The following is a 14,855-nucleotide window of genomic DNA, read 5'->3' as shown; positions in this document are numbered from 1 at the left end:
GCTGAAAACAGCCGAGCCACCCTGCCAATCCGGAAGTGACGGTAACGTGTCGTCAGAGTTCCGAGGAAATCCGAGTCGGCTCGGCGGATCAACGGACGCTCGGGGGCGGAGCGGGTGGGGTGCAAATGGACCCGTGTGAGAACGCAGACTTGGCTCTAGATAAACCAGTTCAATTCGCCGTATCACTTCCGCGTGACGTAGTGCGCGGCACGCTGGATGATTCGAGCGGTTTTGCTCAAGCAGCCAATCAGCGCGCACCGAGAGTGACACATATCTCCGAAAGTGATCGTCCGAGAATATACGTGCCCCATGCAGGTTCGTCGCCCCCTCCGACTCGTTGCGCGCTACTCACGTTCGTTCGGTCGACGACACGCAGTGTCCTAAGCGTGTTGTTGTATCCGGTTTGCAGGTCGGCGTTTCCGGCGACCACGGTGATGGCTTCGAGGCACACGTTCCGATGTGTCGCCGCCAGCGTGATTGCAAGGGCGTCGTCTACGCCGGGGTCCACGTCGAGCAGAAGCCTCACGCAGGTGTCCCGTTTTCTTTGTGCGGTCGAGAGGACGGCGTCAGCGTTTCCCGCCAGGAAAAGCGCGGCGCACGCGAGGCTGATACTCGTCCACATGAGTACGAACACTGCGTGAACCCACCAGCCAGGTTTCGGATGAGCTATAGAAGCACGGCGTCGCGATTTATTGCTAGGCAAATTGCAGCTATGCATTTGCAATTCCGGATGTTGGAAGGACCAAAGGGGGGACGCGCTGATCGTCAGGTGGGAGCCGAGAGGTATACCGCACGCACTAGCACAATGCTCGCCCTAGCATAGCGAACGCACTCCGCATATTGGCCATCGATAGATAAAAAGAATAATATTTGCTCAATTAAGTGCTGCCACCTCGAAATTTGCTGCAGTGACATTCGTATGCCTGCTCCGACGTCGGTGTTGACACCGACTAGGGAATATATGTCGGTCCAGAGTCACTTTATTTATCCGTTTAGTGGCCCTAGGTTTAGCTGTGGTGTCTGCAAATGAAGGGCCTTTGTAGTGCCTGTAGAAGGAGCACGTGCTGTTATTACAAAGGTAAGTGCTCCTTGTAATTAATATCTTGCTTGAGTTATCGCTGTCGGGTCTGAGAACCTCTCATTAAAATCACGTCCTTTCTCTTTTTTTTTTCATTTAGAACCTGCAACGTACTATGGGAAATTTTTCTTCTAGTAATTAATGCACTCCGCCAATACCGCATCAATTTTCCACGAAATAGAAGTGCGAGCCTTAGGCGGACAGATACGGTATACTCCCAAAAAGTGTCGTGTTCACGCCAATTACTCGGTATTGGAAAAACAGGTGCACAAACGCCGGTATACTGCTCACTGAGACAACGAATAATGAAAACAAAAAGAATACATAATATTTTGACCGATCAGAGACCTAATATAGCATTAACAATACTAGGGATTAACATTGAGTAATATAACTTCGAACCTGCTCTGCAGGCGTACGACATTTCGCTTAAAAAGCAGGCTTCGTATCCGGAAGACACTGCAAATAGAGGTTGGGCCCGAAAACGTCTCCCGTTCTCTCTTTTTTTTTTTCTGTTCCTTTTTTTTTTTTTTTTTTTTTTTGCAGTATGACACGCTGACCTGGCTTCATTTATTCTGCATTCGTTCTTGTGCGGTATATCGAAGGCAAAGCTGCACACGCCTTGGATGTTTTTTCTCCACTTGTTATTTCGGGTTTTTTATTCATCACTAAAGAGCGTCCTCCCCCCCCCCCCTCCCCCCCACTGCAGGAGATGTTACCCCAACAATGTCCGAACACCATTCCACGTGAAAGAAAAATTAAAGGAACTTGTTCAGGCTTATTTCTGGTCGTGGAGGGTACATTCGTGCAAACATACAACAAGATGATAATTGCTAAATGTAGCTAGTGCGGTAAAATAGTTAATTAGTTATTTCGCCGCTGAACGATCCGCAATTGAAAACTCTCTACAGAGCAACAAAAACGCTCCAACAGGCTTTTCGGGAAGTTTCCATCGCTTGAATGGTGAATTCGAGGTATGATGTTCATTGTGCAAAATAAAATCATTCGTTATGCCCAGTAAGATTCAAGAAATAAAATACATAGTATGCATGTACGTCATTCAACGATACTCCGCGACTTCCAGTTTACGGCAGCGCCATCTTGGGGAACCTATAGGCCTATGCGCGCCTGTTGATAAGGTACCCCAAGATGGCGGAAGGTAGCGGAAGCAGACGACAGCAGCGGATGTGACGACACGTGCATACTAGGTATAAAAGAGGTCCCATACTGTGCAGCAGCCAATACTCATAACCGTGTCTACAATAACGTGGCTGCTGGTCACCTCGGAACTTGCAAAGCAAACACGGGACAAATAATAACCGCGGTCTATTATCTCTTCGCATAATATTGCACATCAGAATAAGACAGCCTTTTAATTGAGATGGCAATTACGTGGAAACTCATGGCGAACGTTCGCCGTCGCCGTCATGTTCGCAATAAATTTATGTAAATGTGTGCTACATCTTTATCTACGCCCTGCGTGCGAACTACATATGCTGTGCTATTCAATCGCCAACTGTGCTGAAACCAGGTTCTACGTTGTTGACTGAATTATTCCTCAGGAGTTTTGACAATGGCAATGCGCGAGCGAGAGCCGTGACAAATCTCATTCACTGCGCACGCATTTTCTCTCTATTCTTCTCAGACTACGAAAAAAAAAGAAGTATAAAAGCATTATTCATGTTCACAATCTGAAAGTTACGTGATTTCACTGGCGTGCCGCGCTTTACGGGCAAATGCCCTGGTGCTCGTACGATGCAATCACAGGCCCTGCGCGGCGTGTTAATGCTCTTATGTGTGACGTAGGAGCCTAGGTGCAACCACACATGTCGGGTCCGCGTGCAGTCGCATCCACCTGCGGTTAGAACATAATAATAATAATATTTGGGGTTTTACGTGCCAAAACCACTTTCTGATTATGAGGCACGCCGTAGTGGAGGACTCCGGAAATTTTGACCACCTGGGGTTCTTTAACGTGCACCTAAATCTAAGCACACGGGTGTTTTCGCATTTCGCCCCCATCGAAATGCGGCCGCCGTGGGCGGTTAGAACATCGTACTAGCAGTTCAAGCGCTAAGCGAAGCGTGTAAAAGGCGCGGAGCAGAAGCGGCCCCGTTGCTTGGCGTTGCTGGCCCCAGACGGTTGGAACCTCTCGCGCGCCAGCCGAACAGAAGTATCCTGCAAGTACGTAAGTGAACCTACGAAACCACGTACACATACTTTCACGCAGTCAAAACCAGAAACTGAGCTAATTCCACGCGTGTTTGAGCGCACCGTGTGCGTGCGTCGTGTTTCAGCAACACGAGCTCTCAGCGTGCGGCTACGTTGCGTCTTAAATAATGGTTCTTTTATCTGTCGTTTCGCGCATTTCCAACATGTCGAACACGACATTATTAGGGCCAGTTACTGACTGACGAAGCAAAATCTCGCCTCAGAAGCTGCTCCGCTGGGCTCGAACGAACTTTTCCCAGGATTTCCTTCCGCAGCGCGTTAGCCGTCGTCTGGTACGGCAGGGCCAGCATAGGCGGCGCCACTGTATATCCCTGTGAGTGCTTCGACCGTCGAGCGAAAGTGTCGTTTTTTTTTTATTATTATTGCCAGGTAATAATAATTTTGCTTTTGAAGGCGCGACACGACTGCCTTATTGAAGCCTCCTCTATTCATTAAAGTCTGCTTTTGAATTTGCTGGCAGTAGGGAGGAAACTGGAAATTGTTTTTCCGAACTTCCCAGTGTCGAAATGATTAAAAAAAATGCACCGTAATTAACTGGCAGAAATACAGGCGGAAGTTGGACTAACACGAACACCAACTTTTTGATTGAATTCCGTCCAGCAACTTTGGTTAGTTTACGATCGAACGTGTAAAGTGCCAAGCCGTATGCGTCTGCCAGCAGAATTGCATGAATTCTTCCACAGTATAAGTGCAGCAGATATCAGTAGTGGAATTTATACGGATAAATGCCCGCCACGATTTTTTCTTCTCGGTAACGTATCTCGTCTGTCCCTCCTATCATCAGCACACCCCGAGTAACAGTCGTGTAGTGAATTCGTTCCAATGAAAGTTCGCAGCAGCAGCTGCTGGGGGCAAGCGGCGTATAGAAACGAGGAAAACGCGCACGTGGTGACATGCTGCTGGTATACCAGTCGCGATTCGCCTCTTATATTTAATCTGGAGCGAAGCGCCCTACAAAGTACGCTTACTTGCGTTTGTACAAACGTGCTTTATGATCTTAATGGATCGAAACAACACGTTGCGTTGAGGTCGAAGCGGCCTTGGAAAACGTCCTCCTTTCTCTCTGCTGCATGTGGCCACAGCTGGATGTAGCTGCGTCGGCAACTGCATGAAACGCGTCTCACGCGCATTCTTTGCGTTGTTCACGCACACTGGCGGCCTTGCGCAGAATGTGACGGACAGATGAGGTAACTTGGTGCATAATCGAGGTGAGGGAATACGTCCGAAGAAGGATCGATAAGAAGAAATAAAGAAATACGAAACAAACATTTCCATAAGCAGGATGATGCTGAGGCTGCCAACATTTTTTTTGTTGATTGGTTTTCTGCGAAGACGCCTACGAACCTTGATCACGCCCAAGGCGGTGACTACGTTTTTATTAGAATATTTATTAATTCAATTATGCGGCTTTCTTACCTCAATAGCAGAACTTATCTATCAAGTATCGGACTCCTGGATAACTGTGACTGTCATGGGCTTTGTATAAAAAAAGAAAGGCAAGTTTTATGAAAGTTTAGAGCAACGAAGAAAACAGCAATAACATAGGAGCCCTTTTGACCTTAACCTTTAATTTTAAGCATTACCGATGGATAACAGTAAATGCTGTCCCCTGTCCTTTTCAAGGTATTGATGGGAAATTGTTACATGTGCTATTTTTTTTTAATTATACGAACACAAATGCTTCCCCAATTCCCCAATCCGGGTGGGAGCGCAGCCACGTGATAGTCTCCATATCTCGTGGAGTTTATTCATCACTCGGAAAAAAAAATAGTACTCAATTAGTACGTCGCTGGAAATACCGCAGTTAGATCACCCTTGGCTCTGCCTTCTAATGCCGCATTGACACTTTGAACTCGAAGAAAAGGCAAGAGTTTTACGTAATAGTCCTTTGTAGAGAGCACTATTACGTCACACTCTTGCCTTTTCTTCGAGATGACGAATTCGACTTCGCGCTGCCATCTGCTAGCCGCCTGGTTAGCTCAGATCGTAGAGCAGCTTCCTCAGAAAGGCGGTGTACCTGGGTTCGAGTCCTGGACGAATTTTTCTTCAACTGCGAGGCTTTTCTTTCGAGAGACAAATATGGATTTCTTTTGCAGCAAGTGCAACGATTGTGTGGATGTCTCTTTTTCTCCTAATTGATTACTTCTCTCCACATTGCGCGTTTCCGCAGAACTCTTACGTCAAGATCATATATTGTTGAAAACATTTCCTTTTTAGCAGATGTGCCGCTAGGGGTGCTCTTGCAGCGTGTTTCGTCTTTGCTATTGTTCCCACCATTACGGTCGGGGTCGCCTCTGTTTCGAGTTTCAAACGTATTACTTGCCCAGAAGATGGTGCGATCCTCCAGCAAATGGAGCAGAAGGAAAACTTTCCAAGGTAATCGGTCTTCTGAGCAAATGTCTTCATGGATGAACACAGAACACCAATAGTTAAAAGGAAGAGGTCTGGACACCGACCAAAAATGGTTTAAAACAGTTATTTACGTTTCGGCTCCCCCACGGCAGCCTTGTTCACAATGAAAGAAGCGGCAGAGCTGGCGCCCCTTTTTATGTGCGTCTCAAAACGTGATTAAGGCATCTGGCATACATGGGCGGCAGACTGCCTTCGTTGCGATTAAGAGTGTGCGCCGTGGTTTCGATGATTAGGGACTCAAGATAAAGACGCGAAGAATGATTTCGTTCCTTACAGAACACCAATGAGTCGCTCAACCAACTCATCCGGTGCCGCTGCCCTAAGAAAACTTTGTCAGTGCTTACACATTAAAGACAGCAACTAACAAGGCTGTGACCTACTACAGTGACAGTAATTCTGCAAGAAAAGCTGTCCTGGAGGCCCTTGGAATTGCTCCAGGTGTTTTTTGTAATATTGCCCTCGGCAGGACGGACAAAGAGCGTGTTGTCAGGGCAGAATTCTATGACTCTGCCGAGAGCAAGGAAGGACGACAGATAAAAAGGAACGCTAATAAGCGGTTTCCAGAAACTCGGCAGTGAAATGTATTCTCTTAGGGCATTTTGAGCATCCACAATCAGTATTCGAACACAAAACTTCATTTTTCTCAAATTGCATTTTTTTATGAATTTCTCAAATTCAATGTACCTTTTCTCAGAAGGTATTCGTCCCATTCCAGTGAAACTTTTCACACATGTACTACAACCAGTCATAATTCTTGTGCACTAAAAAATCTCTGATGATGTGAATGATAACAACGGAAAAATTTACACTGTGAGAAGCCACCCTTTCGCTTTGTGCAAGCAGAGGTATTATTTCATTATGCAAAAAAGAAGGGAGGCGTGCAGACAGGACACAATAGTAGAGAAGTGGGCAACACGAACTTTTGCGACAACACGAGCTTCTTTGGATGGACAACACGAACTTCTTTTTTGGACAACAAGTGGACAACACGAACTTCTTTTTTGCATAATGAATCCTTACCAACTAGCTCGGCTTTCTGTCGTTCTGAGGTATCATTTTTTTGGCGGGGTACGAGCTCCAATGTGGACATGACATCTCTTTAGTTCAGATATAACCGATGGGTATTTAGACTAACACTATGTAATATCATCACATTCCTCTGCGTGATTGCAGAGAAAAGGTACATGAAATAATTAAACACACCTGAAATTTTGGGAGGGGGGCACAGGAAAGGCAAACCTTCGAGGCACTAACAAAGTGCCCCATGTTGTACCCAAGATCATCTTCTGTAGCGCGTGAAATTTATGCGAATATCTGCAGCCGTTTCTAAAATATTACATTAAAAGTAACGTGTACCATTTACCCTACCATACCTCCTTAATTGACCTTAATCCCCCTTAATCCTCCTTAATCCTCCTTCATCCACCCTAATCCACCTTAAAAGGTCCTTTACCAGGCCACACAGCAAACTTAGGTCATGCGCTGAAAGTTGTTACGTGTCCTCTAGGGAGCGTCCTGCCACAATTTTTTTTTTTCAAATCGGCTCCCCCCCCCCCATTAATAGCCGAGATATAAATATTTCAGTACCGCGCACCCATGATTTCAGGAGGCGAGCTACACTGCAAAGCGAGACACTCTCTCCACTTGCCCCGTCTAGCCTCCGCAGGCGAAATTCCTTCCCTGCGTTCTCCCATACCCGACCTCGAGGATCGCGTCACACATACGTCGGAGGCATCACCTACATCTGTTTTTCTCCTCGCTTTCTTGCCGCGCGGCGCACTTCCGCTGACGGCGTCGCGCGCGAGCGGTTGCAATCGTCCCGTTTCGCGCAGCGCGCGATTTTGAGCGCTGTGCACGATGACACTTGACTAGCGGTATAAGCCTGGGCTGCAGGAATACCGAGGCAGACACAAGCGGATCACAGAGCGTGATCCCGAGCTGGGACACGGTAGAAAATGATAGTTTCGGCGTCTGCGAGCGCGAATGCACTACATGGGAACAAGCAGACGAAACGGAAGTGCATCTCTCTTGCTGCGGTGCTAAGTAAAACAAAAACGCGCATACATTCGGTTTGTGTGTTTTATTATTACTGTAAGCTTTAATTTGTCTATTCTAGCAACATATCACACACATAACAGGTGTTGCTTTGAATAATTCTCGAAGCCACGTGTCACCACGAGCGACGTCACAGTGCGAACACGTGTATGTGAGCGCACTAGCACGTGTACGTCATCCTGCGGCTTGGAACGCGGCGGCCGCGAGAAGTTCGGTTTGAAATTTCATACCTATCCGCGGCCCGTAGCGATGTAATAATTTGCAGACGCGATCGTTATCGCGCATTCTATGCTCTGCGCTTGTGAACCTAAAATGGCCAGGACTAATGAGAAGCCCTTTAACAGACCTTAATCGACCTTAATTCCTTATCCACCTTAATCAACCATAATCGACCTTAATCCACCGTAATCCTCCCTAATGCACCCTAATCCAATCACTAATTAATCATCAATTGACATTGCGAATAATTAATCCCCTCTCATGCACGGCTGGTCTTGCTTTGGTTTGCATGTGGCCTTGCTTTGGTCACGTGATATCTCCTGCACCTAACGCGACCTTGAAACAGAGATACAAGGCTTTCACCTTAAATTAGAGGAGGCGCGTCAATCAAACCAAACGGCATACAAAGCATCGCTTACATCGATTCTCATAGGGCGGGGGATCCGCAGATCTTATTCTACTATTTTACATATATTGTCTCCAACAAGAGCGCAGTCATGACTAAGTAAAAGAAACATGCCTTACGTTGAACCCGTTAGGAATACTGAATGCTGGTTAAGCTTAATAATTGTCGCAAGCGTTAAAAGAATGTTGACCAAGATATGCAATATTAGTTAGAACAGGTGAGGAGGCTCCTTGTTATGGCTTCAACGCAGTGTTGCACTTCAGCATTCGGCTCCAAGCACCAGTAGTCGTCCAGGTGGTGGTGGTAAACATTTATTACTTGACCCTTTTTACAACATTACTTGTGAGGGGGCTCAGGAGCGCGTATACGGTGTCCGGGAGTTTGTGGCCTTCGGCGACCCTCAGAGCCCAGTCCACCAGCCGTATTTGGTCGGCTGGGTTGGAGCTAGACGCCGCGGTCTCCCATTCCTCGACGTCGGTGAGTTGCCACTCAGAGGGTGGCTGGAGCTCAGGGCATAAGAACATTATGTGATGGAAAGTGGCTCTAGGCGCGCCGCAGAGCGTACATTCCTGTCGATATAGGCCTGGATGAACCAGGGCGAGAAAAGCTGGAGAAAGAAAAGTTTGTACCTGAAGCTGGCGCCAGGTACTTTGCTGGAATTTTGTTAAGGATTTATCTGGGGGAGGATATCTCAACCGCATTTCGCGGTAGTGGAGGGTGATCTCTTGATATTCGACCAATCGGTTTCTGGCGTTATCCAGGTCATCGGGCGGCGTGGCTCGGTTGAAGGCTACTCGAGCGATAGAGAGGGCCATCTCATTGCCTAGATGGCCTGCGTGCGCGGGCACCCAGATGAGCTAGTCGTCCACGTAGCCATGTGACAAGTAGTTCATGTTTAACTGCGCTTTTCCGTGGGTCTATGTTGTTATATGTTAATGAGGTAGGACTCAGACATTATTTTGGGAGCGTGCCATGTATACAATTTTGCGATAATTGTGACTCAGTGTTCGTATCATCCCTTGTTTAACTAAACTTTTGCTAAACACACGCGCTCTCTGTTACCATTTCTTGGGAGGCTCTATACTCTGTTCTTCCTTGAGTAAAAAGAGTTCCTTCGACAGTGGTCACGCCGTTTCCTGTCGGTTGCTGATAGAAGCGTACAGCTTGATTTTCGACCAGCCTGGTTATCGTAGCCAGGACATCACAAGTGTTCATTGAATGTGCACAGAAAGTAAGTGCTTGTAACTTCTGTGTGTGCGTGTTCTCTTATACATGATCATTTTTGTATATGCACATCTCTTACAGCATCACTTCAAAATTATGTAAAGTGTCCCTGCCATATCATCATTGTACTTAACCATTGTGTACTCTGTATTTATGGAAAATCATTTTATACATGTGACATTTAGTTTATGTGTAACTGTGCCTTTCCGTGGGTTTTGTGATTTTATGTTGGTGAGTGAGAACTCGGACACTACTCTAAAAACGTGCCGTGCATACAATACTTCCGTTTTTATATGTTATCGGCCTGATGGAATTGTGTCGTGATTGTGACTCAATGTTCGTATCGTCTCTTGTCGAATTGTCCTGGTCTTCTGCGCCTTCTCCTCACTAATTCAAGCATGGAACAACTAGCCCAGGCAAGAGTTTTGCTTCCATTTACATTCATTTACATTTACATTCCTTTTACATTCAAACGGCAAAAATAATACATCCGATCGGCCCGGCACGTCTGAGAGACCAGAAGAAATTTAGGGAATCCCAAACTGAAGCCCCGAACCTCAACACGGCATGATACTTGACGGGGTATCTATGGGACGCGGCGGAACGAGCCACCAGACAATATTAAACGAAGTAGGAAAACCCAGTGATCAACAACCATTCCTTTGGGAATCAAGAAGAAGCCTTGTCAAAATATGAAAGAAACAACAGCACAACCGAAAGCTCAGGGAGCCCATAGCACCACTCACGATGGCAGCAAATGCGTACTCGCAAGTGGTGTGCACTACGAACTGGAGGAATTTTTGCGACTCTCTCCGCGGCACTCTAAGCACGAAGAAAACGTGGGCAATCCTTCGCAGTATGCTCCCCCCTACAACATCACGGAGAGAAACAACGCTTGGCATAACGCGCATAGCTAATAACTGTGTAGGCTCAGATGCGGAGCTACTGCACGAGCTCTAAAACACGTATATGGGAGAAAGGGTGACCCCAACCATCACACTAAGTTATACGGGACCGGCTAATCCCGCCCTTGACAACCGAAATCGTTTGCAGGAGTATACACTGCAGCGCAGGCCTTCGAGAGTAAATGGCACCCGGACCGGACTCTGTCACAAACGTCATGATCAGGAACCTGGGCACCGAAGCTTTAGAGAAACTAACGCAGCTCTTTAACGGCACAGTTTGGAAAATACGAGGGTCCATACCACCTGAATGCAAAGAGGCTGAGTTCATTCTAATACCTAAGCCGAGGAAACAAAAATCACTCCAGAACCTCCGACCAATCATGTTAACCTCATGCCTTCCAAAACTATTCGAAAGAGTCATCCAAACCTGCCTTGGGAGATACGTGGAGGACAAGACTCCTACCAAATGGACATATGGTTTCTGACATGGGGTTTCCGCGCAGGACGTATTCCTCCTCCTTTGGGACAAGGTTCTTACCCATCACCCAGAAGCATGAACAGAATCCTACAAGCTATAGGATACCTGCAACAAGGCCTTTCACAACATATCCCATGACGTGATACTCACCCGTCTATGAAGGCTGGCTGTGGGGTGAGGATCTACAGTATGGTATGGTATGATGAACTTTATTTAATGTCCTGAAGATCAACCCTTAAGGATCTACAGTTACGTGGAGAGTTTTTTTAAAGACACAACGGCGTCCACAGGGCTGGGCCACATCAGATCGGACAAGATTCACATGACCAACGAGGGCACTCCACAGGGCCCTATACTTTCCCAGCTACTTTTCAACATAGGGATAAAGAAATTGACTCTAGAGCGTTGAAGGAACACCCAGAACTTGGGGTAGCCATCTCTGCGGACAACGTCACCCATTGGGCGACCAAAAGGTCCCACGGGCACAGGCACAACGTTTTACAAAGTGTGATCGACACAAATGACCAACACGCGAGGAGGGCAGGGATGGGATTTGCACCGGAAATAAGAATTTGTGCAAGTCAGACCAGGAAAGGCCCCGCCAGACACGCTCCCCATCCTCAATCAGGAAATGAACGGAAGCCAGGTCAAACAAGTGCGGGAGCTTAGAGTGCTAGGAATGCTAATTGAGGACACGGGCAGCATATCGGCAATGCTAAAGAAACTCGAACATACGGACTGGATCGTAGCGGGACTCGTAAGGAGAACCGCCCGCAGAAAGGATGGCATGAGCGAGGACGACACCAGGAGACTGGTACAAGCCTTCGTCATCAGCCGCATTACGTATGCTCTGCCATACCAGCTTTGACGCAGATGGGAAGTACATCAGGCCAAATTACTGATACGCACGACCTACAACGCTGCATTGCTTTATGCTTTATTCTAGCAGCGGTTGTGGCAACAGGAACACACACTGACCAACGTTCTTTGCATCCGCAGGCTTGTGTCGTCCTCCTCCCCTCCCCGTGACCAACGTCCCGCTATCTGCTTCCACGTGTGTCCCAGCCTACAGCAGCTGCGTGGTTCAAGAATCTTCGGTGCTATCGGAGCCAGCGCTGCGCTTCCGCCACCAGTCCGCAATCGGAAGAGGATAAAAGGAGGCGCAGCGGCACCGGCACCTTATTCTGGCAGCGGTTGTGGCAACAGGAACACACACTGACCAACGTTCTTTGCATCCGCAGGTTAGTCACATGCGTATGTATCCTTGCCAGTTGTAATTCTAATATTGCTACAGCCGCTGCCAAACATTGCTGCTGAACTTGTGTTAACTTGTACTGCCAAGCTTGCATCGGCTCGCGCGGCCTTCCGGGTCTGGTCAGTGAATAATGCCTACAAATGCGGAGCTCGCCAAAAGAATTGATGACATTGAATCCAAGCTTGGAAACGTAAGCGAAAAGCTTCTTGATGGCATTTTTGGGAAATTTCTGCTGAGGGCCAGCAATTCGGGCATAGACTTCGTAGAACTTAAGAAAAGAACTGATAGTTTGGAAACTAGCGTGGAATTTCTAAGCAAACTCGCCGAAAAGCTGAATGCCGAAAACAAAGCTTTAGAAGCAAACAACAACACTCTCACAAAGAAAGTTGGCGAACTGGAGCAATATTCTCGATTAAACAACGTCGAGATTAAGGGCATTCCTTGCACACAAGGAGAGGACTGTGCGACAGTCATACAAACAATAGGCAACAAAATTGGTTTCCCAGTAACGGCCACTGACCTCGACGTTGTTCATCGTGTTCCTACTAAAATAGAACATAAAAATATCATCTCTCACTTCTGCTCGAGAACGAAGAAAGCTGAGTTTGTCCCGAAAGCACGGAAGGCTATACTCTGCCTGAGCGATATGGGCCTCGCAATAGCAAAAAAGAACCCTGTCTTCGTTAATGAACATTTAACACTTGAAAACAAATCTCTCTTTTCCAAAGCCTTGGGTCTGAAAAAAAAACGAAGAACTGGAGATTTCTGTGGACAGAAAACTGTCAAATCAAGGCCCAGAAAACAACTGAAAGCCGCGTCTTTCGCATCGCAACCGAATCCAACCTTTCAGTGACAATCTTACTCTAATCCACCTTTGCGCCACGCCTGTCACCGAGGCAAGTCTCACAATGTCGTCCTATCTAACAGCTAACCAGTTAAACAATCTTCTTTCAAATCATCAGCGATCTGTCTTGCACTTGAAGGCACGCAGTCTGCGCAAGCACTTCGATGAAGTCTCCGATCTCGTTTCTTCAGTCACCTTCCCATTTTCAGTCATCGGAGTATGTGAAACTTGGTTGAGCGACCACGATAAGCAGCTCTTCTGTTTTTCTAGTTTTGTTCCTGAATACTCCAATCGCCCGTTCAGCAACCATGGCGGCGCAGCGCTGTATATCTATTCAGATATTACTTACAACCGAAGGAACGATCTTGAACTTAATGTAACTAATTGTGAAGACGTTTGGATTGAACTTAAAAATGACTTCCTCAACATAGACAACAAAGACCTAATAATTGGTTGCATATATCGTTCACCCTCGTCATCAGCAATAGATTTCTGTACTGCTCTTCATAACGTCATGGGACTGCTAGCAGATGAAAACAAAACTGTAATAATTATAGGCGACATCAACATTAACCTCGCTGATAGTACGTCTACTAATGCTTTACATTATTCTGATTGTTTTAACAGCTTCGGTTATGAATTTTTAATTAAGATACCGACTGCCGGACTATTCTTTACTAAAGTTTCTTCTTCTTCTTCTAAGATACCGACACGATGTGCTAACCATCCCATAGGTACATTAATTGACCATGCATTACCAAATTTGCCATATCCACCAGACGCTGGTGTTATAATGACCCACATAACTGATCACTATCCTATAATTTTGAACTTTCACTATACTCATGGCTCCGAAAAAATCACGTACACGAAGTTTATGCTAGACAAACAATCATTCCTTGATGCCGTGTCGAACCTCGACTGGGCCCCCATCTTTTCTACAAATGATCCACAAAAAGCATTTGCACTGTTTATCTCTATGCTTAAGTCATGTTTTGATCGTCATTCCATTCAAGTTAAGTGCAAAAAGAAACACGCGTCGCCTCAAAATCCATGGATAACAAATAAGCTCTTAGCTTTAATGCGCAAAAAGGATAATCTTTATAAGAAAACCAAACGACAACCATTTAACAAGAATTTAGCCATTCGGTACAAAAAGTTTTCTAACCAGCTTTCTGCCACATTGAAAAAAGCTAAAAAAACATGGTACGAAAGAAAAATTTTGGAATGTGCGAAAGTATAACAGAAATTGCTTATCAGGGTATGGTATACAAGACCGCCAAAGAAATAGCCAATGCGTTTGGTGATTTCTTCTTTAGCAGCGAGCTACAGTCACCTGCGCATGACAATTCCGTGCCCCAGTGCCTGCCACGTTCTTTCTTTTTTATTTCCAACTACATCCCGGGAAGTTCTAAACATTATAAGCAACATGGAAATAACCGGCGCCGGCATCGATAGATTACACCTTTCCCATGTAAGATTAATTGCACCCTTAATAAGTGATGTCCTTGCAGACATAATCAACTTCATGTTTAAATCAGGCAGTTTCCCACAAGAACTAAAACAAGGCAAGATCACCACAATTTTTTTTAAAAAAGGTGACCGCTCTTTAATTTCCAATTATCGCCCCATCTGTGTATTACCTTTCTTTAGTACGGTAATTGAAAAGCTAATAGAAAAACGTTTAACTAATTACCGTACAAAATTTCACATTCTCTCACCATTCGAATACGGCTTTCGCTCGGGT

General features: G+C 46.2%; 1 protein-coding gene across 1 annotated transcript in view; it reads right to left on the bottom strand.

Annotated features, from left to right (window-relative positions):
* Positions 1 to 14,855, bottom strand: part of LOC142574504 (pyrimidine-specific ribonucleoside hydrolase RihA-like) — a 58,319-nt gene that overhangs the window by 13,625 nt on the left and 29,839 nt on the right. The window contains exons 2-3 of the mRNA XM_075683567.1: positions 8,743 to 8,902; positions 353 to 633 (exon numbers count right to left, since the gene is read on the bottom strand). Coding sequence (XP_075539682.1) covers positions 353 to 633; positions 8,743 to 8,902 — 441 coding nt within the window. The remainder of the gene's footprint in view (positions 1 to 352; positions 634 to 8,742; positions 8,903 to 14,855) is intronic.

This window comes from Dermacentor variabilis, chromosome 3 (genome assembly GCF_050947875.1).
Source record: "Dermacentor variabilis isolate Ectoservices chromosome 3, ASM5094787v1, whole genome shotgun sequence".
NCBI classification, from domain to species: Eukaryota; Metazoa; Arthropoda; class Arachnida; order Ixodida; family Ixodidae; genus Dermacentor; species Dermacentor variabilis.
This window is presented reverse-complemented; position numbering and strand designations above follow the sequence as displayed.